This window comes from Thalassophryne amazonica, chromosome 12, assembly GCF_902500255.1.
Source record: "Thalassophryne amazonica chromosome 12, fThaAma1.1, whole genome shotgun sequence".
Taxonomy (NCBI): domain Eukaryota; kingdom Metazoa; phylum Chordata; class Actinopteri; order Batrachoidiformes; family Batrachoididae; genus Thalassophryne; species Thalassophryne amazonica.
In genome coordinates this window covers 46,682,423-46,709,199 of record NC_047114.1, presented here as the reverse complement: position 1 = coordinate 46,709,199, position 26,777 = coordinate 46,682,423, and the positions used below count along the sequence as shown (strand labels likewise).

The window sequence follows — 26,777 nt, the reverse complement described above, 5'->3', positions numbered from 1 at the left end:
ATCATACACCCTTTTACTTTGGTGAGTTACAAGATTTTTGCTTTTTTTTGGAAGTAATGATAACAAAATGGCAAGGATGGACTCAACAATCCCTATCCATCTATTTATCTCTTCAATCTGCATTTTAGAGGTAACATGCCTAAACACCCCATTCACAGTGCAAATATAAACAACTCCAGGGCAACACCTGTCAGAACAGCTGGTATGTGCGCACCATGTAACGTTGTGTTGATGGGCAGGTGTGCACGATGCTGGTGCGACGGTTCGATGTGTAACCACATCGCACAGCTGAAGAAAAAGTAAAAAATAAATAAGTAAATATGTGTCAACCACGGGATTTGAACCCGTGCCTTCCAAAAGCTCTGACTGCCAGTCAGAAATTTTACCAAGTGAACTACCATCACTGTCCTGTAAAAGGTGCTGAAAACTGCCAATACAAACAACAGGCAATACAATATGAGCCATCTGTTCCTTTGTAGATGACCCATGGTCACTGACGTACAGTCATGAAATGACATGAATGAGAAGTAGTTTGCTCATCTCATTCATGTCCACATCTGCTGGCAGCATCCAGCTGGCCTGCACGTGTATCCTGCCGACAAGTGTGTCTTGTGGATAGTGCGCTGCAGGACACTGCGACATGTGGAACAGAGCTCACGTGGGTGACATGACAGTGGGATCGCCTGCTGCATGTTATGATCTGACGGTCCGTTTCAACCTGGGGCAGCCTGTCCATGTGCGCGTGGTGTGCGCGTGTACTCGCTTGCTGCAGCCCGTCGCCACAGTGATATATGTTTTTATTTATGTCCACTTGATGACAGCAAACAGACACATGTGTCACAGTGGTTAGTTGTTAGTCCATGTCCGTCCAAACATAGTACTGTCCAGCTGGAATGTCCAGAATGACAGATCCCCACAGCCACTTCTGTCATAGCCACACCTCCTGTCAGTTCAGCGCACACACCAAAGCCACACTCATGGGGCACGTAGACAAATTTCACTGCGAGTATGACAGTGATTGTCTGCAGTCTGTTGTGATGCCAAGAGTATTACTGCCACACATTTTCTAAGTGCCATGCGAGCGGTGTTAGATGTTCGTGTGTGTCAGCTGGAATTTGGCCAACATCTGCAGTGACAGGGATCGATGGGTTCGCACAGCGCACACTCTGTCTTTCAGCCGCTGGTGTGCACAAATAGTTGTAGCAACAGGTGTACGAGGCATTGAAGGCAGATACGAAATTACACGATTTGCATACGATTCCTGCTTCATGTGCACTTAATGCGCAATTCAACCAAATTTGCACTATGTGTGAAGGGGCCCTAAGCTTTCCCAAAGCAAAATAAGATTTGAGGGTTACTCAAACTTATGGCTGTGCTAAAATCATGAACACAGAGGTTCCTTGTTGACATAGATTTGGCAGAGGTGTTTTATTTACTTTCTTTTAACAGTCATATGCATTATCTGGTAGAAATTATGTGTAATTTTTGTCAGAAGAAGTAGTAAGTCCTACATAGGCCCCAAGGCCCTTGTGCCGGCCCTTGTCTTCAGATTTCTTAGCGTGAAGCATAGGAGAGTCACTCCCCCTGAATGGGATGCCAGTCCAATGCAGGTTACTTTCACAGCCAAGGCTGGTATTATTTACAGCTGAGTGGACTGAGACAATGTAGATTAACTGTCTTGTCCAAGGACGCAGACAGATAGTTTGACCAGGAATCAAACCCAGGTCTACATATTAGCAGCCTGACGACTTATTCACTAAACTAACTACCCTACTTTTTGTGCATGGAACTTAAAAAAGGCTTTGTCCTGTATTGCTTCTCTGCCTTTTCTGTACAGTTATCCGCCTGTCCAATACCCACAAACATTAACTACACGCAACTGTGTTACCGATCAGGATGTAAATCACATTAATGCCTGGTTCACACACCAAGATAATTATGCGGATTTCTGACCCGATCTTCCCCTTCCGACAATCTTAAGGAAGCCCCGACTGTCGTGATGGCTCTAAAGATAATCTTATCAGATATTCCTGCTGTGTTGAGTGCTCTAGTCTGCTTGGAAGGATGTCGGGACCACTCAGACCTCAAATCGTGAATATTCAACATATTGGATTGTCTTGCGCTGATATCCTAGTGTGTGGGGTGTGACCCGAGCACAAACAAGCACACAGCCTGTTGGACGTGACATGAAGCCAATCAGAAAGCAGGGAGGGGAAGTCACGTTTGATCTCGAGAGGTTTTGCGAGATTTCTCGTCTGACCTGGGAATGTTCGTGAGTGTCATCTGTTTGTGTGTGGTGTGTTGTCTTTACCATGTGGCTGCACACCACACACTGTATGACCAAAACTGTTAAATCTGTGATTTTTTTTTATTGCCATGTGTGGGGTCTCTCAGGAATTGAAAACCTACCGACTATTTTAAAATCCTGCCATGTGCAGGCATAACAAAAACACATTACAGACATTGCGTTCACATCAGGGAATAACTGTTCTATTATTAGGTGCACACCTGAGATACCAATGTTTTCTTTCTATCATCTTAGAAAGATGTTAACTGTTGCTGAAGAAAAGAAAAATGAATGCAAGCAAAACTGTAGCAGAAAACAGAAAAAAATAGAAACAAGCTCCAAAGTGACAATCAACACATCTGTGGCAAAATATGAACAAACAACTGCAAGTTCTTAGATTGACAGTGATTTTACTTTTGGAGGCAAAGAATGTGTGACTATTTTTGTGACCACTGAGTGTCAGTCATTCTGTCTCTTAAACTGTGTGTGCGTTTTTTGTCATCACAGCACTTCTTTCGTGCATTACTAACATCACACTGTAGGAAAACATTCAACCCTCACTGAAGGGTTTATGTATTTTGTTAAATTTCTCTTTGTATTCAGTTTCTTGACCCCTGACTGTATTTCTCAAAACTGCAGCTTTATCATCACCTCCTTTGTAATTCTCTGTCTCCAGATTTGACCATCTATTGATTTAATCCCAATCTATGGTTATTCTTTGCCTCAGGTTTGCTACTCACAGGATTCTGCACCCCTGCATATATTCATTTATTTTAATATCCATTTTTCTCTTTCTCCAACAAATTTATATGTGACTATTTATTCCACATCTCATTCTTTATTTCTAGCCTTTATTGTTCACACTTGACATCATTCCCTGCTATTAGATCTAATTATATCTTCTGTCTTCATTTTTCACCTGTGGATTAATTCACCTTTAATCATCACATCTGCATTTCCCCTCATTTCTGGGTTTAATCCTCACTGTTGGATTAATTCATCTTTAAATTTATTTCTTACTGTGGTTTTAATCTTCACCTCAGGATTTAATCCTCACCCTGAAGCCTGGATTTAATAGAAATTCTACTTTTAATTCTAACCTCTGGTTTTATTTGGCTCTACAAGTTATCCTGTTCTAGTTTAAATCCTCACATGTGGATGTATTCATCTTTGCATAATATGCCACACCTGTGGATTTATTAAAATCCATTTCATCATAAAGCTAGTTTTAAGATCCATCTCTGGATTTATAGAGGTGGATATAGATTTCTTCACATGTATTAATATTAACCTCTGCAGGTTTTATCTGGATTTATTCATCTCTCACCTCTGAATGTGACCCCTCTTGATTAACCCCTAACCTCTGGATTTATGAAACTCTAGTTTTAAACTTCATCTGTGGATTTAAACCTCCACTGGATTAATTTGCCTCTGGATTAATTAATTTTTGGATCTATAGCTCACACCTGACTTCATACAGCTGTAGAATAATTTATTGTTTGGTTAATTCTCACCTTTGAATTTACTGATCTTTGTATTAATGTCTCATATGTGAATTTATGCACCTCTGGATTTATTATTATTTGGATTAACTTCTCATATCTGGATTTATGCACCGCTGGGATAATTTACTGCTGGGTTCATTTGTACACCTCTGGACTAATTAATTCACAGCTGGATTTGTTCTCACTCTTGGAATTAAGCGCCTCTGAATTATTGTACATGTGTATTTGCTCTTCACCTCCAGTTATTGCACAGGTTTTTGCTCCTCACCTCTGGATTATTACACGTGTCTTTGCTCCTCACCTCCGGAATATTACACGTGTCTTTGCTCCTCACCTCCGGATTATTGCACGTGTCTTTGCTCCTCACCTCCGGATTATTGTACATGTGTATTTGCTCCTCACCTCCAGATTATTGTACATGTGTATTTGCTCCTCACCTCCGGATTATTGTACATGTGTATTTCCTCCTCACCTCCAGATTATTGTATATGTGTATTTGCTCCTCACCTCCAGATTATTGTACATGTGTATTTGCTCCTCACCTCCGGATTATTGCACGTGTCTTTGCTCCTCACCTCCGGATTATTGTACATGTGTATTTGCTCCTCACCTCCAGATTACTGCACATCTGTAGTTGTTCCTCACCTCCAGATTATTGTACATGTGTATTTGCTCCTCACCTCCAGATTATTGTACATGTGTATTTGCTCCTCACCTCCAGATTACTGCACATCTGTAGTTGTTCCTCACCTCCAGATTATTGCACATATGCATTTGCTCCTCACCTCTGAATTATTACACGTGTCTTTGCTCCTCACTTCTGGATTATTACACGTGTATTTGCTCCTCACCTCTGGATTATTACACGTGTCTTTGCTCCTCACCTCTGGATTATTACACGTGTCTTTGCTCCTCACCTCTGGATTATTACACGTGTCTTTGCTCTACACCTCTGGATTATTACACGTGTATTTGCTCCTCACCTCTGGATTATTACACGTGTATTTGCTCCTCACCTCTGGACTGTTGCACATGTGTAGTTGCTCACCTCTGGATTGATTTGTTTCTGTGTGGTTCCCTGTGCGCTCAGATCCAACTCCGACACCAGCAGCACCAGCAGCACAACCATCTTCAGTCCTGGTGCCATCCCTCGGTTTTCCAAAGACAACTCAAAAAAATAAAAAATAAATAAAAAAATCGAAGATTTTCCTTTAGCAGTTCATGCAACACGGACTGCTATTTGTAAAACATTGCTTTTTCGGTGTTTTTTTTTTTGTTACAATCTTTAAAACCGGCTTCCTGGCCGCAGGTAGAGCGCAAAAACAAAAAAATACTTTGTAGATTTGCACCAATGCAAATTATTAGTGGGACGGCGAGGCGTTATTTGTCCAGACAGCGCATTCTTCTTCCTGCGCTCGTGGAATTTTAAGCAAATCACAGAGGGGGGCGGGGGGAGGCCACGAAGTCGCGCGCGCTGTGCGTGTGATTTTACGTCCAAAAGCCGTTTGCGCTCTGCTCCAGGTGCTCCGACGCACTTTGTTATCGTGGAGTATCCTCACTTCCTCCTTTGCCAGCTCCTTTCCTCCTTCCTCTCCCCGCTGCAGACGTGGTGCTCCGAGTCTCCCGGCGACTCGAGCTGGAAAGTGGAGCATTTAAAGCTCCACCCCTCCTGCTTCCATCCAATGGCCCCGCCCACTCAGAGGACTGGAATCAACTTGGTGACCTTGGCCTTCTACACTCAACAAAAATATAAACGCAACACTTTTGGTTTTGCTCCCATTTTGTATGAGATGAACTCAAAGATCTAAAACTTTTTCCACATACACAATATCACCATTTCCCTCAAATATTGTTCACAAACCAGTCTAAATCTGTGATAGTGAGCACTTCTCCTTTGCTGAGATAATCCATCCCACCTCACAGGTGTGCCATATCAAGATGCTGATTAGACACCATGATTAGTGCACAGGTGTGCCTTAGACTGCCCACAATAAAAGGCCACTCTGAAAGGTGCAGTTTTGTTTTATTGGGGGGGATACCAGTCAGTATCTGGTGTGCCCACCATTTGCCTCATGCAGTGCAACACATCTCCTTCGCATAGAGTTGATCAGGTTGTCAATTGTGGCCTGTGGAATGTTGGTCCACTCCTCTTCAATGGCTGTGCGAAGTTGCTGGATATTGGCAGGAACTGGTACACGCTGTCATATATGCCGGTCCAGAGCATCCCAAACATGCTCAATGGGTGACATGTCCGGTGAGTATGCCGGTCATGCAAGAACTGGGACATTTTCAGCTTCCAAGAATTGTGTACAGATCCTTGTAACATGGGGCCGTGCATTATCCTGCTGCAACATGAGGTGATGTTCTTGGATGTATGGCACAACAATGGGCCTCAGGATCTCGTCACGGTATCTCTGTGCATTCAAAATGCCATCAATAAAATGCACCTGTGTTCTTCGTCCATAACAGACGCCTGCCCATACCATAACCCCACCGCCACCATGGGCCACTAGATCCACAACACTGACATCAGAAAACCGCTCACCCACACGATGCCACACACGCTGTCTGCCATCTGCCCTGAACAGTGTGAACCAGGATTCATCCGTGAAGAGAACACCTCTCCAACGTGCCAAACGCCAGCGAATGTGAGCATTTGCCCACTCAAGTCGGTTACGACGACGAACTGGAGTCAGGTCGAGACCCCCCGATGAGGACGACGAGCATGCAGATGAGCTTCCCTGAGACAGTTTCTGACAGTTTGTGCAGAAATTCTTTGGTTATGCAAACCGATTGTTTCAGCAGCTGTCCGAGTGGCTGGTCTCAGACGATCTTGGAGGTGAACATGCTGGATGTGGAGGTCCTGGGCTGGTGTGGTTACACGTGATCTGCGGTTGTGAGGCTGGTTGGATGTACTGCCAAAATCTCTGAGACGCCTTTGGAGACGGCTTATGGTAGAGAAATGAACATTCAATACACAAGCAACAGCTCTGGTTGACATTCCTGCTGTCAGCATGCCAATTGCACGCTCCCTCAAATCTTGCGACATCTGTGGCATTGTGCTGTGTGATAAAACTGCACCTTTCAGAGTGGCCTTTTATTGTGGGCAGTCTAAGGCACACCTGTGCACTAATCATGGTGTCTAATCAGCATCTTGATATGGCACACCTGTGAGGTGGGATGGATTATCTCAGCAAAGGAGAAGTGCTCACTATCACAGATTTAGACTGGTTTGTGAACAATATTTGAGGGAAATGGTGATATTGTGTATGTGGAAAAAGTTTCAGATCTTTGAGTTCATCTCATACAAAATGGGAGCAAAACCAAAAGTGTTGCATTTATATTTTTGTTGAGTGTGGATTTGAGTCTTCATCCCTGACGTGTTTTTCACAGGAGTGTAAGAGCTGAATGACACCGTGAGTCTGCTGGAGACTCAGTTTAACAGTAACGACAAAAAGAGAATTTAAAGGATATTTGTTAAGTGATTAAAGGCCTCACCTCTTTTAATATCTAAGTGTCATGTCAAACAGCTTCATCTTCACTTACACATTTACTTATTCATGTATTTATTTATTTATTTAATGTTAAAGCTACAGTGTGTAGAATTGGATGTCATCTAGTGGTGAAGTTGCAGATTGCATTATGCCGTCGCGGGTCACTATTTCATATTTTTTCACCGTCTGTCATTCATACATGATAAAAAAATCTATGATTGTCCATTTTCTTCTCAAACTTGTTATCCTGCACAAGTACAAGGGAGCAATGACTGATACCACATATTTGTTCCATCCAGCCACTAAACCATCTGATTGTAATTAGTTCAGCTCTTCACGCTGGTAAATGAGCTAATTAAACCCCTATTCCACAGGGCACCAATCTATTACAATCCCCCAGGATCCAGAAAAAGTGCAAAAATGGGATGAAAAGGCATGCATCCCATCAGGCTGTCTTATAAAGCACAAACCTGGCAACCTGCTTGAACACGAAAGTAAAGCAGCATTTTCACCCAGAACCCCAACAAACTCTGCTTTTGCTTCAAATTTTTACACCAGTGGAACCCAATCAAACAATCTGTACTCACTAACTACCCCGTTTAAAGATGTTTGAACATGACTGAAGCTGGTAAGACCACAAACACAAACATCTCGTAATGACACCAATTTGGTGAATCGGGATGAAATTTTTGAACAGCTCTAAAATTTCACCCCAATTTCAAAATTGGTGCAGATGATGGCCAGAACTACTTTGTACACCAATTTATTCAAGACTGACAAAGACGGATCAAGAAGTTACTGAGATGCTTCAAAATGCACCCCAATTTGCAATCAAATGGGAAGGAACGGCGCTCTGTGAAACAGTGGTATAATGAACTCACCTGTTTTAGGTGATTTCTTTTAACTTTTGGTAGGATTTTTACTCCCTGAAGCCGGGGTTACCCACCGTTGATTCTAAGCTAATGAAACCACATCGATTTGTACGCTAATTACAGATGGTTATGAATGCTATACAGTAAAATCACCAGTGTAAAACGAACACTGACAGTGTTAAATTAACTGACAGTGTACATATGTGGGACCATATGTACACTGTCAGTCTTAATTTAACACTGATGATTTTACTGTGTAGAATCCATTACCAGCTTCACCATTGTGTTGCTCTGGGTCACCAGAACAGATCTGAGGTTGTTCTGCATGTTGATTTGGTAGAAGTTTTTTGCCGATGCCCTTCCTGACGCAACTCCAAATAAGGTGAGACCTTACTTGTTTGAAGCGCCTTGAGGCAACTCTGTTGTGATTTGGCACTATATAAATGAAAGTAAACTGAAATTGAATTGAAAAAATTACATAGAGAATGGACAGGTGTGGCCTTGACCCAGGAACCTTTAGTACTGGAAACAAGCACACTTAACAGCTTTGCCACCACTGCCTGATTACTGATTTATTATTGGTCAAAAAAGTCATCCATCCATCCATTTTCTATACCCGCTTACTCCAATTAAGGATCGGGGGGGAGCTGGAGCCTATCCCAGCAGTGAAGAAGTCAATCCTGGACTGAAATATAAACAAAGACATTGTAAAAAGGTTTTGGTTTGTTTGTTTGTTTGTTTTAAATTATGTATTTTGCCAACATTTGGTATAAAGATGTATGCCAGGTACATTTTGGCAGTGATCTGAAGCTCCCTTAAAGTGTTCATAACATTATCACTTTGGTGGTAGGAAGTTGGCATGGGGGGCAAAACTGTGACCGCACTCTGAGTATTGTACTGTTACCTACGTAATGATGTAATGAAGGCAGAACTGTTTGCTTTTAAGTTTACTATGTAGTTGTCTTTATATATACGAGTGTGTGTGTGAGAGAGATGAGAATTGAAAAATAAAAGCTTGTGACCAGATGATCCTCAGTTTGATGTCCCACCAGTCAGGAACATCACTACAGTGCTTTGCTTAGTGCACATATCTGCACCCTAATGAGTACTCTTTTGCTTTTATTAGAAAGTTAAAATTGTAATTTGGTTTGCATCTACAATTTAATGTATTTTAAAATACCTTTAATACTTTCCAATACTTTTTCTTATTGCTTATTAGAATTATTCTTAATAGGAATGTGGAAGCTTCCCATTTTACAGTACGCAGAGAAATTGCGCCCTCTAATGGCCACCTGAATCATACACGAGACATTTTCTCTTAATCATCTCATGCACTTGATGGTTTTGTACTTCGCTTGCTGATTTCTGCTGCAACTGGAAATGTGTGTTCTTTTTTCCAAGAAGTGTTTCTTGCTTGTTCTGATTTCACCTCAAAAGGACACAATGAGTAAATAACTGTTAGGTGTAGGAGCATTACTTTAAAAATGTTTTCCAATAAATTTCTAATTGGCATCATTTTTAAAAACATATTGCAACAGACCAACAATTTTATAATTTGTTTATTCCAGTTGGCTAGAACAATATGAGTGTGGTCCAAATGTGGTGGAAGGACCCAGAAACAACAAAAACACTTTGTGGCCTCGCTAACTGACCATATTGTCTATGCCACGGTCCACTCCTGTGCACATGAAGACATGGTGAATATCACCGAGGTGTAGTGCTGAAAACATCATGTGGAACATTACTGACTGTTAACATTAATGAATTCCAAATGCAAAGTTTGAACTGTCAAACTTTGATGTACTTAACTAAACATTAACACACAAGGGGCCATTAAACAGCTGATAACATTTGGTACCTAAAAGATGGAGAGCCACACACTAACAGTGCTATAACTCCTACTCTGTTCATGTGATATATGGACCCTAAGATTAAAGCTGACGGTGTGCACAGAGAGACCATTTTCAGAATTGGACTTCAAAGTCAGTAAAATATGATGAACAGCTTAATATCTGTCAGTGTCCACGGCAGCCGACGGGACTTACTTGTACTGCATATTATGTAGTGATGAAAAATATCAGGCAAAATTTATTTGTTTTAATATGTAGATACAGAAAGTACAGCTTACAACAGTCATAGACATCTGATATATATTTATAGCAACTCAAAAGTTTTAGTAACTTTAATACTAACTGAAAGTGTGTTACGTATTACATTTAGACAAAAGAACAATCCTAATTTTCACAAAGCTGAAGGTCAAAGGTCACACAAAGTCCTTACTTGGCTCACAAACACTGCTGCTGTGCTTCTGTGACGACAGGACATCATCGAGTAAACCACAATGACACGAGCGAGACGTTAATGTGAACCACAAGATGGACGACAAACAACAAAATACTCCACGCACAAACACATTCAACCTGTTGGTCTTGTTTGCTATGGAAAAAAAAAATTATGTTTTGTTTCACTGCTTTTCCTTGTTCATAATTCTGTGTTGGATTCAGACAAAGATAAGCTTGTGGTTGAATTTTTCTTTTGTTTGGCAAGAGGCTACTCTAGTGCCAGTTTGATCAGATTTGGTGTGGAACAAGCACAAAAAAAAAAAAGAAAAAAAAAAGCCAAAATATTTCATGGCAGAAAATTCTGTCTTGTACATTTGTGTCCTAATCAGCTGACAGTGGTGGACAGAGCTAACCTAAAAGCTGGCTTCAATAACCACTAATCCAGAAAAACAGTTTAACTGTGATAACGCTAAACTGCTAACACACTTAGCAGAAGCTACTGATAACAGCTAACATTTATGATACAAATTTAGCTTTGGTGTTTTGTTTTGTTGTTTTGTTGCCCTAAAATCCTGAATAAAACAGACCTAAAGAGCTGAAATTTTAATGTGCTGTGGCATAAAAATGGAGGCTCCCAAACAGGGTTAGCATGCTAACCAAAGGAGTAAATCCAATTAAAGTGGTTTGCATTCAACATACAGTTTATTCACAGTACAGAAAATATTAAATGAATAAGAAATAAAAATACATCAATCCATTTTCCATACCTGCTTACTCCAGTTAAGGGTTGCGGGGGGGCTATCCCAGCACTCATAGGGCGTGAGGTGGGGTGCACCCTGGACAGGACACCAGTCTGTCACAGGGCGACCTATAGACAAACACATTCACACCTGCACACATACCTACGGACAATTTAAAGTTTCCGGTTCACCTAACCTGCACGTCTTTAGAAACTGGAGCACCCAGAGGGAACCCAGGCAAACATGGGGAGACCATGGAAACTCCACACAAATAGGCCACAGGTGGGAATCAATTCCATGATCTTCTTGCTGCAAGGCAACAGTGCTAACCACTAAACCATCGTGCCACCAAATAAAATACATGTGAAAAATAATTAAAAAACAAAAAGCATTTCCTCTGGCTTGACATCCTGCTCCTCCAATCTCCTTGTTGCCTTCATGCAGTGTCAGTTTCACTTATTAGATTAAGTGTATAAGCACCAACAGGAACAAACATGTATGATTTTATGGTTTACAAACATTTTTGACCATTAAACTTTATTTAAAAAATATTAGCTAACTTAAAGTTTGCTGAACTAAATTTAGTGGAAGCTAAATGGTCCTCTAATGGTTTCAAAAGTTAGTCAAAAGGCTAATCCACTAATATTAACCTTGCTAATTAGCAGAACTGTGCCCCCACTGTCATCTGACTATATTATAATTACTTTTAACCTTATTCAAACAATGAAATTGACTTAATCCAACAACAGAGCACAACAAAGCTACTCTTGACTCGTATTAGAATTTGCACATTTCCGCCAAACAAGGATAATCTCACTTTTTAAAAATTCCAGCAATAACTGGACTCACTTTTTAAACTTTATTTAAACAAGAGACATCTTGTTTTAAACCACAAGCCCTCACAACTTTTACAAACATGTTACACTGACTAGTCAACGTAGAGGCTACTCAAAATGCTTCTAAGAAGCAGTACAATGCTGAAGTCACACCATTTCAAAAAGGGGTAAGCACTGTTTGAAAACACCAAAACAACATTCAGCCAGTCACATTCACTGGGGTTTTGTCCCTTCACCAGACTCTTCCTGGTTGTCCTCAGAGACTCTTGGATCACTCTGAGGTCGCACAGGTGATTTTACTGGATGTGGAATCACCTCCTTTTCTCCTCTGGTTCCACCGACTAAGCCCTGGCTGGGTTCATTGGTTACATCGGTGTTGAGGAAACTTTTGTACTGGTTCCAGAAGCCAGCTGAGCTCCTGGTGGCAGGAATGTTAAAGGAAGTCATGGAAGTAGGAAGCTGGTCAGAGGAGGAACGACTGCTCCTGGATGGAGGACGTGTTGCTTTAGTTACTACACCATGGTGTTTCATGTGCCCCTGTGAATGATCAGAATTAAAACTATTAAATGTGCAATCATAATTGTGCTCATAGTTATACCAACAAAGTGGATCTCAAAAACTGATCCAAGGACTAACATTTTAAAGCAGTGTTCTTTTTGTGAAATAAACTTGTGTACATTTGTTTTAAATGAAAAAAAAAAATACTTTCCTCACCTTAAGTCCACTGCGGCTAGCATACTCTTTTCCACACTCAGCACAACAATAAGTCTTCTTCTCAGGGCGAGACATTGGAGATGGGAGTGTTGGGGTAAGGCTGACAGGAACAGAAGCATCAAGCACTTCACTTGGATCTGCTCCCTTAATCTTAGCACCTTCCGCTCGGTCCTCCTTCCCGTATGTGCATAAATGGAAGTTTTGATGTGACTCCCTTGCAAAAGTGGAAGGTTTCTGTGATGCACCACTTACTTCAGCAACAACAGTGTCAGCATTCTCTGAAGTAGACTTCATCTTCGAAAGTTCATCAGGCACAGTTGCTTGGTCGTGCTTAGGTGTTTCTGATAGAGGAGAACTAATTTTGTCCTCTTCCATGGGTTCAGGGGATTGTCTTCTTGGAGACACCTCTAATTTCTCAGTTGGTTCTGCATGAACATTGGAGAGGTCTTGACTGGGGATAGAATTACAGGAGGAGAAGGTGCTGGTACAGGGGTAATCAAAGGGCGTGTCATGGCCAGATGTGCTTTGCAAGTCATTTGGGTTTGATGTGGAGCTAAGGAAGGCATCAGCTGAGGTAGATGCTTCATTTTCTCCATAGTCTGTGGCATTAGATGATACTGCAGTTCCAGTCACAACAGAAGAAACTGCTGAGGCAGTGACTTTAGGCGGGTGTACATCAGTACTGGATATTTGTTCACCTTGTCTGTCTTCATCACCTTGGGAAATTTGATATGCGTTGTCAAGAGGAGGAAAGCCAGCACTGCTACAAAGAACAGGGGGTTCTACACTACCGAGAGGTGGAGGCTGTGTGGTGGGATTCAAATAGGGGTCTGGGCTAAGGTCAGAGGGTGGGATGAAGTCAGGGCTGGAAGATCCACACTTGACTGGATTTTGGATGTACTCTGGTGATGGCACTGAGGTAGAGCCAAATGCTGGAGTTTGACAGCTAGAAACTGGGCTCTTAGAACTCCTGGCTGCCACTAGAAGTGGTGTCTTACTTGTGAGTGGGTCAGTGGCCTGGGGCTGAGATTGTGACAGTGGTTTGTCATTTGATTCAGTTGATGTTTCATGTGCAGAATCCTCTGTGCCATCTGAAGGCAACTGCCCACCAAGGTGCATACGGATATGGTGCTGGAGCACAAGGGCATTAGTGAACTTACGTTGGCAGAGTGGGCAGGAGTTCTGGATCCGTGCATTGGGTGGTCGAGCATGATGAGTGGCCATATGTGACCGCAGGCTGCCTTTGGTAGAAAAAGATCGTCCACATATCTTACATGGGAAAGGACGTTCTCCAAGGTGTGTAGCCTGGTGCAGACGCAATGCCCTGGGACAGCTTAGCACACGAAGACACACCCCACACTGATTAGCTGTCAGGTTACCAGGTGAACCTGTGATGTTCAGTGATGGCAGCATGCCCCCTACCATGATGTTAGCTCCATTAGCACTCATACCTAAAGCAGCAACTATCTCACGGGTAAAGTTTGAAACAGAAGTAGTGACAAGAGTGGAAGACGGTGTGTTTGCTGTGACATAGGTGGTAGATGTACTGGCATTTGTGAAGCAACTGTTAACTGAACATACTGTAGAGGTATTGTTTCTGCGAGATAACTCTGCCATGGATGCTGAAGCTGAGGAAGGAGCCCATAGAGGAGAGGAACAGGGAGGTGCCTTGTCTAGCTTATCCACCAGGCTCTGCAGCTTGGATGTTTCAGATGTAGGAGTGGAGATGGCCATAGAGGAAGGCAGGGCACATGATGTGGTGGTGGTGTGACCTTGGACTTTAGGAAAGGATGAGAAAGGGAAAGCGAGATGAGAATGACTTGAAGAGGTAAAATGATGGGAGCCTGCGGTAGTCGTCAGCGGGGTCCGTAACAAACTCAAAGCTGGATGGTTGTAGAGGGATGGCTGTGTGGTTGAGGTAGAGGAAGTAGAGGCAGATGGAAAAAGGAGTTTTGGCAGGTGGGCTAGTTGAGAATAGTTTGCAGAAGGAGGCAAGGGGGCATAGGGGGGAGTATTCTCATCAAAGTGCTGTTGCTTGACACCCTTGAATAACCCTGTGATAGTGGAAGAGGAAGACAAGGAAGTGTTTGAGAGCAGGGAGGTAGCTAGAGAAGAGGAGGAGGCTGAAGAGGAGGAAGAGGATTGGGATGAGGCGGAAGCAATAGATGCTGCAGCAGCTACAGCTGCAGCCCTGTTGAGCTGCAGAAGAGAATGTGAAATCAAAGCCAGATCCACAGTAGGAGGCAGTGGGAGGGTGGAAGGGGTAAGTCCACTAGAGGCCCCCAAAGAAAAGCTGCTACTGGTACCACTGGCCTCTAAATTATCTCCACGTGTTTCATCCTCAGGCCTGTTTTTTTCGTTTCTTCTGAATCACATTCATAGTATTGCTGCTGCTAATGGACTGTCCCAGATCTGATCCACCAGTAGCTCCCAATGCTACTCCAAACAAAGATGGTGGCAGAAGAGAAAGTGAGAGGTCTGGGTTTTGCTCACGATGGCGTAGGAAGTGCACCTTCAGGTTTCCCCGTGTGGTGAAGCGGCTGAGACACACTGGGCATTGATAGGGTCGTTCCCCTGTGTGCGACCGCAGATGTATCTGCAGAGCAGAATCACTGGTGAACATTTTTCCACAAAAACGGCAAGCATGCTGGAGACGGCCAGTAGTGGCATTGCTGGATGCAGAAGAAGAGTCTCCAGAAGATGTTCCTTGATTTTCAGAGGGTGGTACACTAGATGTTGATGTGGGGGTGGATGGGTTGAAGAAGGACGGGCCACTGTTCCCACTAACTGAAGCAGTGTTCAGAGATTTCTCATTCAGATAGCGGTTGGGCAAAACTAAAGAAAGGGCCAGTGGGTAGCTAGAAGAGGCCATAGAGATGGCAGAAGAGGATGTGGAGGGCACTGATGAGTGAGAAGTAACCCTTTGATAATTGTGAACTCCTGTAGTTCCTCCAGTCCCTTCCATCTGTGGCCTGTGGGGTTGCAGGATTTGAGACATAGAGTTGCTAGTCTTTGAAGGTTTGTTGGTTGCCTGAGAGGGTAGCAGAGGGGAGAAACATTCCAGAAGTGGAGCTACAGATGTGGAGGGCTGGGGAGCTGTTGGCTGGGCTGTTGGGCTATCCGGTCTTTTACTGCTTTCCAGGCAAAGCTGAGGAAAAGGAGGAAGAAGTTGCTGAGGTGTTTCTGTTGTATAAGAGACACCACCAAGACATAAAACCTGTCTACAGATCTCCTCTGTGATCTGCATCTGATGAATCTGCCGTTGCTGAAGAACTCGCAGCTCCTCCAAGATAAGAGCAATGCTCAGCTGTGCCCGAGATGGTGCAACTGAGGCAGATGTCACTCCTGGGCTGGGAGTTGGAGTAACAGGACTTGGGGGGCCTTCGGGGACACGGCTGGGGCTTCCAGGGTGTGGTGGGGGCCATAAGGAGGCAGAGGAGGATGAGGATGAGGATGAAGTGGTGGTAGTGACTGACACACCCAGCTTGGGAGAGGCCATTTTTTCACTACGGGAAATGTGGATGAGTCTACTGACTGAAGTTGTCGGACTGATATCAAGGAGTTGAAGGGTGAGTGGATATTGACTTTGGGTGGAGAGAGAGGAGTGTGAGAAGTCAGGAGTGAGGGAGGTCTGAGGACCTTTGAGGGTCTCTTGGGATGGCTGATTGGACGAATAGGATGGAGGTTGACCCTTACTGGGTAGACTGGGAGTCTGAGAGCCCTTGATAGATGGTTGAAGAGTCAGGGACAGCTGAGAGTGTTGAGGAGAAGAAGATGGAGAGCACAAGGGAGAAGACGTAATAAACGGAAAGCAGAGTGGCTTCACTTCCAACTGGTCATCTAGAGGATAGCAAAAAGAAAAGAAAACCTCAATGTCATTTCATTATGATGACCAAAATCAGGGTTTGCACAATAAATATTAATCCAAACTTTCTTTTACAAGGTACATTAGGTAGACTGGAAAATCTGTTATAGAGCAGACCATGTTATTCAGTGAGTATCTGCATCCAGCACACTGAGAGTTTATGACTTCTAAAAGGCTCTTTTAAATCTCCACTACCTTATCATTCTCCTTACCTTGCTTTCTTTTCTTATTTGTGCCATCAGTCATTAAATGCAGCCTGGTGACCTGGCCATACAAACCCTCAGGCCCACACACATACACCAAGATTCCACTGGTCTACACGAACACACCGGTCACCCGCAGAGGGGCCTACACCTTGTTTCCTGGGCAACATGAACAAGACAATGGACTTTACCTCAACCCTCCATAAAAAAGACACCACCCCCTCTGTTCTGTGTCCTTCTTTTCAACTGTTTCATCTCTTGAGCGTCCTTCCCCCACTGAAACAGTAACTATAGGGGTCAGCTCGTGGTTGGGTACTGGACACTGCACAATATGTCTAACTGGCTGGCAGGCTTGACCTTAAACACTATTGGGTCACATTTCTGATAAGGTTTAGGAATCAACAGTGGAATGTAGGAGGTGTGTGAAGAAAACAAACAGCCCAGTAGACGGACATGATGACTCAGAGCAAAAAGCTGATGAAGTCCAGAAAGTTGCACGGACAGAGGTGAAATGCACAGGTGTTGCATACATAAGCATAAAGTAAGTGGAAACGTAGATATCTGGTTCTCAAGACCAGGCACCTAAGTGGCTCTACTTTACTCTATTCTGCTCTTACTTTTTTAGATATTTACTATACACTAGTAGAGTTCTACCTTAGAAATGGAATATATTCTAGAAGACGTACCTTACTGAATTTTCATGTGGACAATTTATTTAAAAGTTACACTGATGAGACACCATGCTCGCTATCCCTGCACGGACAGGCACAAATACACATGCACACTTCTTCATGGGTGTTCACGCTTCATTACCCAGCAACAAAGCTCAAAGGGGACAAAGGGGGTTGTAGTTACAAGCCCCCTTACTTTTAGTGACTGGAAAAGCTGACCTTCTCGTCTCTGTGCTATAGTGCTTTGCTTTTAGTAACCTTTTAATTCACTTTCCTTCTCAGCCTAAATGTTTATAGATTTTGTTCCTCCAGATCTGTGTGGTCTTGAAACCTGGCAATGAGGAGGGTGATGAAACTTTTTTTTTTTTAACAAGGCAAGGCTGGGAATAAATTTGAAACACAAGAAAACATTTTCCTCAGGGGGGGAATTATCAAATGCATGCTCAACAGATGTGCTCAACATTTCAAATGTAAAACTCTCAAATTCAAAATGACCAAACTAGACTATGAATGGGACATATTTAAACGTTGTTTCATACATTAAGGTCTAAACTGTGCATCCAGCATGAATCTCACCATGCTCAAGTATCCGACAGGCACCGAGGGTCAGGCTCATAAGCTGCTGGGGTCGTTTCTGTTTCCGACGGGACATGTTGCTGCAGGACAGGGCGGACGCAGGGGCGCGCTGGCCAACACGCAACTTTTATTCTGTCTCCCTGCGCACTGAAAAAGTAGGCATCTAAATTACTCACAGCCAAAAAAATAATAAAAATAAAAATCTAAGATATCTTCCTTTAAAAGATATGGCAGTTGATGCGCACACTTAATAAATAACCATAAACTTGGACCACACTGGCGGCATTATGGCGCAGAGAAAACTTGTTGAAGACTAGAAGTGCCAAGGAGGCATGTGTGACAATTTCAACAAGTCTCTTTTCTCAAAAAAAAAAAAAAAAAAAAAAAAAAAAACCTCACTGTTGGCCCTCCTCTTCTCTCATCTCTTACGCGCGCACACACAGCTCACTTGTTCATCCGCTGCTTTGCATTCAAATAGCGAGCACACAGCCCTTCTTTCAGTCAAGAGTCCGCTGCCGCTCTTCAGTAAAACCTGACACATTGGCGCTCAAGTTCATCACACAGTGGCGCAATAAAACGCCTCAAAACTGGCGACCCACACCGTGCGCTGCTTGGGCGACCGTTTTACGCACGAGTGGTCGCCATTGGGATTTTGGTGATTACTGATTTTTATCATCTATTTTATATTCCTGATATTCCCACAAACCAAATGACCTTTGGTGTTAAGAAGGTACGCGCAGGCTTGCGCTCAATTCTCACGGTGCTCCCGTGCGCGTGAGATCAGTAAACAGGACTGGAATGTGCAACAATGGCGCTGAGGGAACACAGCTGAGTGCACATGCACCCTCTCGGAGCCTCTCCGACACATACGGCCACTGACTGGAGCGCACAATGCTCCCTTTTCACCCGCGGCCCGACTGCTTACCACGTGTGGAGAGGGAGAGGGAGAGAGGGAGAGAGGCGATGAAAGAAAGCCACAGCCGAAGAGAAGGCAAATAATTTTTTCAAATCGGGCCCGGTGACACCCCCTCCCCAACACCCCGCCACCCCCTCTCTGTCTCTTCTCAGACTTGGACGGAATAATAAAATGCACAGAGCACCGGAGCACATCCCTCAAATATTTACGATAAAGTCACACTAAATTTGCATGCGACATTAATGCGTTCTCATTCCTGCTGCAGGCCGTCGTGCAAAAAAAAAAAAAAAAAGATTTCCGAGCAAAATATGACGATCGGTGCCAATCTTTCTTTAGGAAATGTGCGCAAACACGCACGGACAGCAGACAAAAGAGACGCATCCGTTGTTTTCCATTGTGTGCCAACAACGCTTTCCCCCCCTCTCTTTCGACCGGATTCGACAACGCGATCGTGCGTCTTTTACTGTAAAACGTGTGGAAACGCGCAAAATACGCGCACCGAGCTGCGCGTTCGTGTTACAGTAGGGAGACCTGTTGCACGCCATGCGCGCTCCCGCATCATAACAAGTTATGATTCATAAAATATTATGACTGGTCCAAAAAAAAAAAAAAGTAGAGCCCCGGATGTGCATTTCCCGCGCAGGCCACGCGCGTCGCCGACACAACACCTTTAAATTGAACACAAAAGCAACTTACCATGTTTGAAACGGTGATTTTTGACAGCGATGTGGTGGATTGAGGAGGAGGAGAAAAAAAAGAAACCCCACAGGAGCTGACGTCGGCTAAAGATCCGCTCAGCCGGGACACCGGCGCAGCGTTTTTACTTCCACGGATGCGCAGTCGGACAGCCGCATTTTTTTTCAATTATTTATCTCCATCCGAAATCGCGTTTCTGTCTGTTTTGACAAAGATGCCTGAATGTATTTAGTCGCAATCCACCGGCAGAGGAAAGTCAGGGGCGGATCTGCTCCCTGAGGGGGGAGGATTATTTTCGTGGCTGTGCGTCCTCTTCTGCTCCTTTTTGTAATTGTCAGGCCTGCTGTCCAACTTCGGCCTGTCTGCTCTCTCTGCGGTACCGTCTGTCTGTCTGTCTGTCTGTCTCTTATAATTAATGACCTCGGCCGCCAGACGGCCCTCTGGGAAACAGTGACCAAGGTTACTTCCACTTTTTTTGGCTCAGTGTGGAAGCAGGCCCAAATCAAAGGATGAATTACCTACAGTCAGGTCCACAAGTATTTGGACAGCAACACTGTAATTTTATCTCTGTGCTTCACCACAGTGGAGTTCAGTAAAACCATCGAGATGTGCTTGTAGCATAGACCTTTACCTTTAATTAAAGGGTTTTCACTATTACAGACATTTTTATATGCAGTCCTTATATTTTCAGAGGCCAAAAGTAATTGGATAAACTAAATACAGTATTAGCATTATTGTTCATACAACCATCTTTTTTTAAGACAAGTCAGGATGGATAAATGAAGTCACTCAATATGTCTTGGACTTCTTTTACTTCAATCACTAAGAAATACAAACAGTAAACAGTATGGTACTGTGGGGTAATCTGTCTGGATTATGCAGTTCTCAATAACAAGAAGAAGCGAGTGAAGGAAGCCACCAAGACACCCATGGACACACCCATTTTGGCATCTTTGCACTGGCTCCCTGTCTCTGTGAGAGCAGATTTTAAGGTTTTGTTATTGACTTATAAGGTTGTTCATGGTCTGGCGCCTTCTTATCTGGCTGATCTGGTGGAACTTTATGTGCCAGCCCGGGCTTTGCGGTCGCAGGATGCGGGACTTCTCTAAGTTCCCAGGGTGAAGAAGAAGTCAGCAGGTCAAAGAGCCTTTTCGTATCGTGCACCCACCCTGTGGAATAGTCTTCCTGCGACCGTGAGGCAGTCAGAGTCCGTGGACATTTTTAAGTTAAGACTGAATCCTATTTTTATTCTTTCTTATGAATAGTTTTTAATTTTTATCTGTTTTATTCTTTTTCTTCTGTTTTTTATTTATGTATTTGAATTTTTTTATTCAATTTTAATTATTTATTTAAATTTTATGTTGAATTGTTTTTTGGTAAGGCACCTTGAGACGTTTTTTGCTGTGATTTGGCGCATTATAAGCTAATTAAATTGAAATTAAATTGAAATTGAAGGAGTTATAGGCATCTGTGGCTGTGATTGTAGAATTTCTGAATAGTGCAACTTTTGTCCGTTGTGTCACCAGCTGCACGGCTTCATGGTGGAGTGACAGAGAGAAGGATTTTCTTGAAAACAATATGTGAGTTTGCAGTTTGCCAGAAGGCATGTAGGAAACTCAAGACTATTGATCTATATTGTCCTGTTAAAAATAATTCTATGTAAAACCACAAACAGTCAGTGTGTCCTGCTATTTTTTGAAAGTTGTGAAGTGTATTTTATTGGGTTTAATCTGGAGAGGTGGAGGTACACTCAGGAGAGAAGGGGAATGAAAGTAAGCAGTAAAGCAGAGTCCATGTGTGTGAATCAGGGAGGGCAGCAGAATGGTACGTTTCCAGGGAGGTGAGGTGGTGAAGGCAGATGAGTTTAAATACTTGAGTCAGCTGTTCAGAGTAAATGAAGAAGATGATAGAAAGATGAAGAAGAGAGTGCAGGCAAGATGGTGGGGATGAGAAGAGTGCCATGAGTGATTTATGACAGAAATGTATCTGCAAGAGTGAAAGGGAACGTTTAAAGGATGGTAGCAGTTATGTTGTATGGTTTGGAGGCAGTGGCATTGACAAACAAAAGACAGGAGTTGGAGCTGGAGGTGGCAGAGTTGAAAATTCTGATTTTTCTCCAGTCGAAAAAGTGAAAGAAGTGTTTGACAGGATTATGAATAAGCATATCAGGTGGACAGTGCAGGTAGATTGGACTGATGACAATGGAAACACTGAAATGGCTTGGACATGTATAGAGGAGGGATGTGGGGTATATAGAGAGAAGGATACTGAGGCTGGACAAAGAGGAGGTTTGTGGATGCAATGAGGGAGGACATGCAGGTGGTTGGTGTGACAGAGGAAGATGAAGAGGAAAGGGTGAGATAGAGACGAATGACAAAGGTTGAGACCGCTAATGGAAACACCCAAAAGAAAAATAAGAAATCTACTCATATATTAAATACTGTACATGTTTATCAATGCCCCCGATTGTTGCATACATGAAAGAAAGTATAACCTAAAGGTTATTGCATACAATGTATGAAAATAGTCAAAGCAGTAACAATGTGTCAACTTGATTTTCTCTTGAACAGTGTGGAGAATTCTCACTTTTCAGTATTTATAAATTGTATTATTAATACAGTAATTTATATTTTCATTACATGGAGAGTCAGGTAAAGATACAGGCACAGTATTTTTTGTTGTTGTTTTTTTTGTTTTGTTTTTTGTTTGTTTTTTTGCAAAAGTGTCTAGCAATGATAATACTCAATTTGTGTTTTGCACAAATTAGGAGGTAATGGTCTTGTGGTTAAGCGGTGGGCTTGAGACCAGAGGATCCTCGGTTCAAATCCCAGTCTGAGCGGAAAATCATGAAGGGCCCTTGGGCAAGGTCCTTAATCCCCTAGTTGCTCCTTTTGTGTAGTGAGTGCCTTGTATGGCAGCACCCTGACATCGGAGTGAATGTGAGGCATTATTGTAAAGCACTTTGAGTGTCTGATGCAGATAGAAAAGCACTATATGAATGCAGTGCATTTGCATTCAAGAATCATGTTCACAAGGAATATAGTGACATTGCAAACTGGACAAAAAATATGAGAACCTGCAATATTTCTCATTGGATGATTCAATTAATTATTGTATTTTGTATAATGTTATACGGCACCAGCACAAATGTTTTTCAATGTGGTTACTGCATGTATAAATAGAGGTAGAGGTATAAATGAGTAATTGTTTCTCAGAGCCTTTGGAGTTAGTACAGTAAAGGCCACTGTTCATGAGCCCCAAAATTACAAATACCCCTAATAATAATAATAATAAGAAGAAAAAAAGTGGGGTTGCACTTGACAACATTTGTCATTTAAACAGCTGCACGGGTCCTGTATGCTGATTGATCAGCTGTTCACTGGCACCAGCTACATTTGTTTTTCTCAAATGATTATTTTGAACATTTTCATACTATCACACCAGACACACACTCACTCACTCACTCATCTTCAACCACCACACCAGACAGCGAAAGCAAAATAACAAATGGATCACACTGATGAGGAAAAATTCTGAATTGGCCCTTGAGTTCCTCATGTGATTGAACCTTCCTGTGAGGTCTACTCTTTGCTGTTCTTTTACCCCAAATATTTTCTTCCTGAAACACACAACCCAGTTTTGCTAATTTAAACCTGGACATTTAACACCAGATTGTGCTTGTAATACAGTTAAATGTCAGTAGTGTACCACATGGGACACAATCTTTATTAGTTTTCAATTAAAATGTTAGAACCAAAATTAACCCACTAGGGGACATCCACCCATTTCTCCACATGTGACATATGTAGAAAATTACCCTCTTTATGGCAAAATAATGACTAAGGCTTGTGAACAGTTATGATGAATAGCCAACACAGTCTCATGGCAGTTTGTGATGGCATCACGTAAAGTGATCTGATATATTAGATCATGGTACCCTCACAAAATGTAGTTGGTTTTGTGACTGTATCAGAATCTAGTTTTGTGATGGTATCACAATCTAATAGATCATAAACTGCCATGAGACTGGGCTATTTTATGGACCTGTTGTGGGGGGTTAGGATTAAGCTTTGGGTTAAACTGCCCTATCACGGAAATCTGCATTTCGTGATGGTATTACGATTTAATACATGAGACTGGGTTCCAACAGCTGGCAAAATAAAAAGCATCCAGGAGGCATCAAGGGAACACTTCAGAAGGTTTAACACAAGATCCAAAGTAGCGGTCAACCTCAAAAACAGAAAGCTCAAAGCAGAAAAGTAAACTTCTCAATAGCAAAAAGGACCTGAGGACAGCTGTAGTTGACACTTAACAAAGCATCAGTTTGGCATGACAGTGGGTTTCAAGGGCTTCAATAAGCAATTTCTGCTCAGATCTGATAAATAGATTAGATTAGACTGGACTTTCCTGATCCCCTGGGAAGACTCCCTCAGGGAAATTGAGGTTCCAGCAGCATTGTATAGCAGCACACAGGGTAAGAAGCACACAGAGTACCAGAACTGAAAGCAAAAAAGTAAAAGAGTTTGCAAATATAAATACACTCAACAAAAATATAAACGCAACACTTTTGGTTTGCTCCCATTTTGTATGAGATGAACTCAAAGATCTAAAACTTTTTCCACATACACAATATCACCATTTCCTTCAAATATTGTTCACAAACCAGTCTAAATCTGTGATAGCACTTCTCCTTTGCTGAGATAATCCATCCCACCTCACAGGTGTGCCATACCAAGATGCTGATTAGACACCATGATTAGTGCACAGGTGTGCCTTAGACTGCCCACAATAAAAGGCCACTCTGAAAGGTGCAGTTTTGTTTTATTGGGGGGGGGGGATACCAGTCAGTATCTGGTGTGCCCACCATTTGCCTCATGCAGTGCAACACATTTCCTTCGCATAGAGTTGATCAGGTTGTCAATTGTGGCCTGTGGAATGTTGGTCCACTCCTCTTCAATGGCTGTGCGAAGTTGCTGGATATTGGCAGGAACTGGTACACGCTGTCGTATACGCCGGTCCAGAGCATCCCAAACATGCTCAATGGGTGACATGTCCGGTGAGTATGCCGGCCATGCAAGAACTGGGACATTTTCAGCTTCCAAGAATTGTGTACAGATCCTTGTAACATGGGGCCGTGCATTATCCTGCTGCAACATGAGGTGATGTTCTTGGATGTATGGCACAACAATGGGCCTCAGGATCTCGTCACGGTATCTCTGTGCATTCAAATGCCATCAATAAAATGCACCTGTGTTCTTCGTCCATAACAGACGCCTGCCCATACCATAACCCCACCGCCACCATGGGCCACTCGATCCACAACATTGACATCAGAAAACCGCTCACACCCACACGACGCCACAAACGCTGTCTGCCATCTGCCCTGAACAGTGTGAACCGGGATTCATCCGTGAAGAGAACACCTCTCCAACGTGCTAAACGCCAGCGAATGTGAGCATTTGCCCACTCAAGTCGGTTACGATGACGAACTGGAGTCAGGTCGAGACCCCGATGAGGACGACGAGCATGCAGATGAGCTTCCCCGAGACAGTTTCTGACAGTTTGTGCAGAAATTCTTTGGTTATGCAAACCGATTGTTTCAGCAGCTGTCCGAGTGGCTGGTCTCAGACGATCTTGGAGGTGAACATGCTGGATGTGGAGGTCCTGGGCTGGTGTGGTTACACGTGGTCTGCGGTTGTGAGGCTGGTTGGATGTACTGCCAAATTCTCTGAAACGCCTTTGGAGACGGCTTATGGTAGAGAAATGAACATTCAATACACGAGCAACAGCTCTGGATGACATTCCTGCTGTCAGCGTGCCAATTGCACGCTCCCTCAAATCTTGCGACATCTGTGGCATTGTGCTGTGTGATAAAACTGCACCTTTCAGAGTGGCCTTTTATTGTGGGCAGTCTAAGGCACACCTGTGCACTAATCATGGTGTCTAATCAGCATCTTGATATGGCACACCTGTGAGGTGGGATGGATTATCTCAGCAAAGGAGAAGTGCTCACTATCACAGATTTAGACTGGTTTGTGAACAATATTTGAGGGAAATGGTGATATTGTGTATGTGGAAAAAGTTTTAGATCTTTGAGTGTCATCTCATACAAAATGGGAGCAAAACCAAAAGTGTTGCGTTGTATATTTTTGTTGAGTGTATAACACCAGACATACTAATACAATAAACATGCTTTTGGAGGGTGGTATGCATTTCAGAAGCCCGACATCCTGTCCAGTGCCCAAAATGACAGATCTTTGCCCTCGTTTAACTTGGGTGAATACTGTCATTTTGGGCAACTGGGCATGGATGTCGGTCCTCTGAAAATGCATATTAAACGACAACTGCATGTTATTTACATTATTATCACTTACTGAGATACACAACACGCAGAATTAAAATTAAGTAAGAATTAAACAACGCAGACGCGGAGTCTAAAGCACCACAACACAAAGCGGAGTGGTGTTACCTCCGCGAAGTTTTGTCCAGTGTGGATGTGTCCTTCTTGGATGTACTGCCACCCACCATACCACGGTGTAAAAGAGGACGCCAGGTTGAACTTCCACAGGAGTTTCCTGCAGATGTTAAATGACCACAACCTCCTCAGAAAGTGTAGCCTCATAGACCTTTTGCATGTAATTTTGCATAACCATAAATGTGTACGTGGTTTTATATAAGTACTGAAGTCCACCTTTTCTAACTGGTGTAGTGTGAGTGCATATAAGGTTTCTTTAAGTGTGTTTTTGAGTTCTCTAAATTGGTAATTGTATGCGTAAGGTAAACCTGCATGGCACTTCTTTATTATGTGTAGTCAGTCACCTTTATATACAGCAAATTTATCATGTGGTGTATGGCGTGTGCAGCTGTTTATGACATACAATGAGAAGACCACTAGATGTCTCTCAAGGACAAAAATTAATTCAAACGAGGTCAGATTACCAATAACAAACACTAAATGCAAAATCTAGCAGCAACTCCATTTGAAAACACAATGTATTGAACTTACAATGCACATTTCATGCAAAATATTCATGTAGTAATAATGACAAATCCAGAAATAACAATCTAAGATACAGTTTATGTACAGTTTGGCTACAAACATTCAAACTTTTTCAACTGC

The 26,777-nt window shown here is 42.8% G+C and overlaps 3 protein-coding genes across 3 annotated transcripts in view; 1 reads left to right on the top strand and 2 right to left on the bottom strand.

Moving 5' to 3' along the window:
- mmp14b (matrix metallopeptidase 14b (membrane-inserted)) overlaps positions 1-5,383 on the bottom strand; it is a 51,370-nt gene extending 45,987 nt beyond the window's left edge. Inside the window, exon 1 of the mRNA XM_034182464.1 lies at positions 4,841-5,383. Coding sequence (XP_034038355.1) covers positions 4,841-4,939 — 99 coding nt within the window. The 5' untranslated portion in view covers positions 4,940-5,383. The remainder of the gene's footprint in view (positions 1-4,840) is intronic.
- Positions 5,384-11,724: 6,341 nt separating this feature from the next.
- On the bottom strand, positions 11,725-18,413 carry sall2 (spalt-like transcription factor 2). Its single transcript, XM_034184079.1, is given in 4 exon segments — positions 11,725-12,553; positions 12,731-15,088; positions 15,090-16,570; positions 18,046-18,413. Coding segments are annotated over 4 exon segments (4,239 nt in total). The 5' UTR covers positions 18,122-18,413; the 3' UTR covers positions 11,725-12,229.
- Positions 18,414-21,478: 3,065 nt separating this feature from the next.
- The window catches only part of trim110 (tripartite motif containing 110), a 28,165-nt gene continuing 22,866 nt past the window's right edge, over positions 21,479-26,777 (top strand). The window contains exon 1 of the mRNA XM_034182570.1: positions 21,479-21,589. Within this exon, the coding sequence (XP_034038461.1) occupies positions 21,479-21,589 (111 nt within the window). The remainder of the gene's footprint in view (positions 21,590-26,777) is intronic.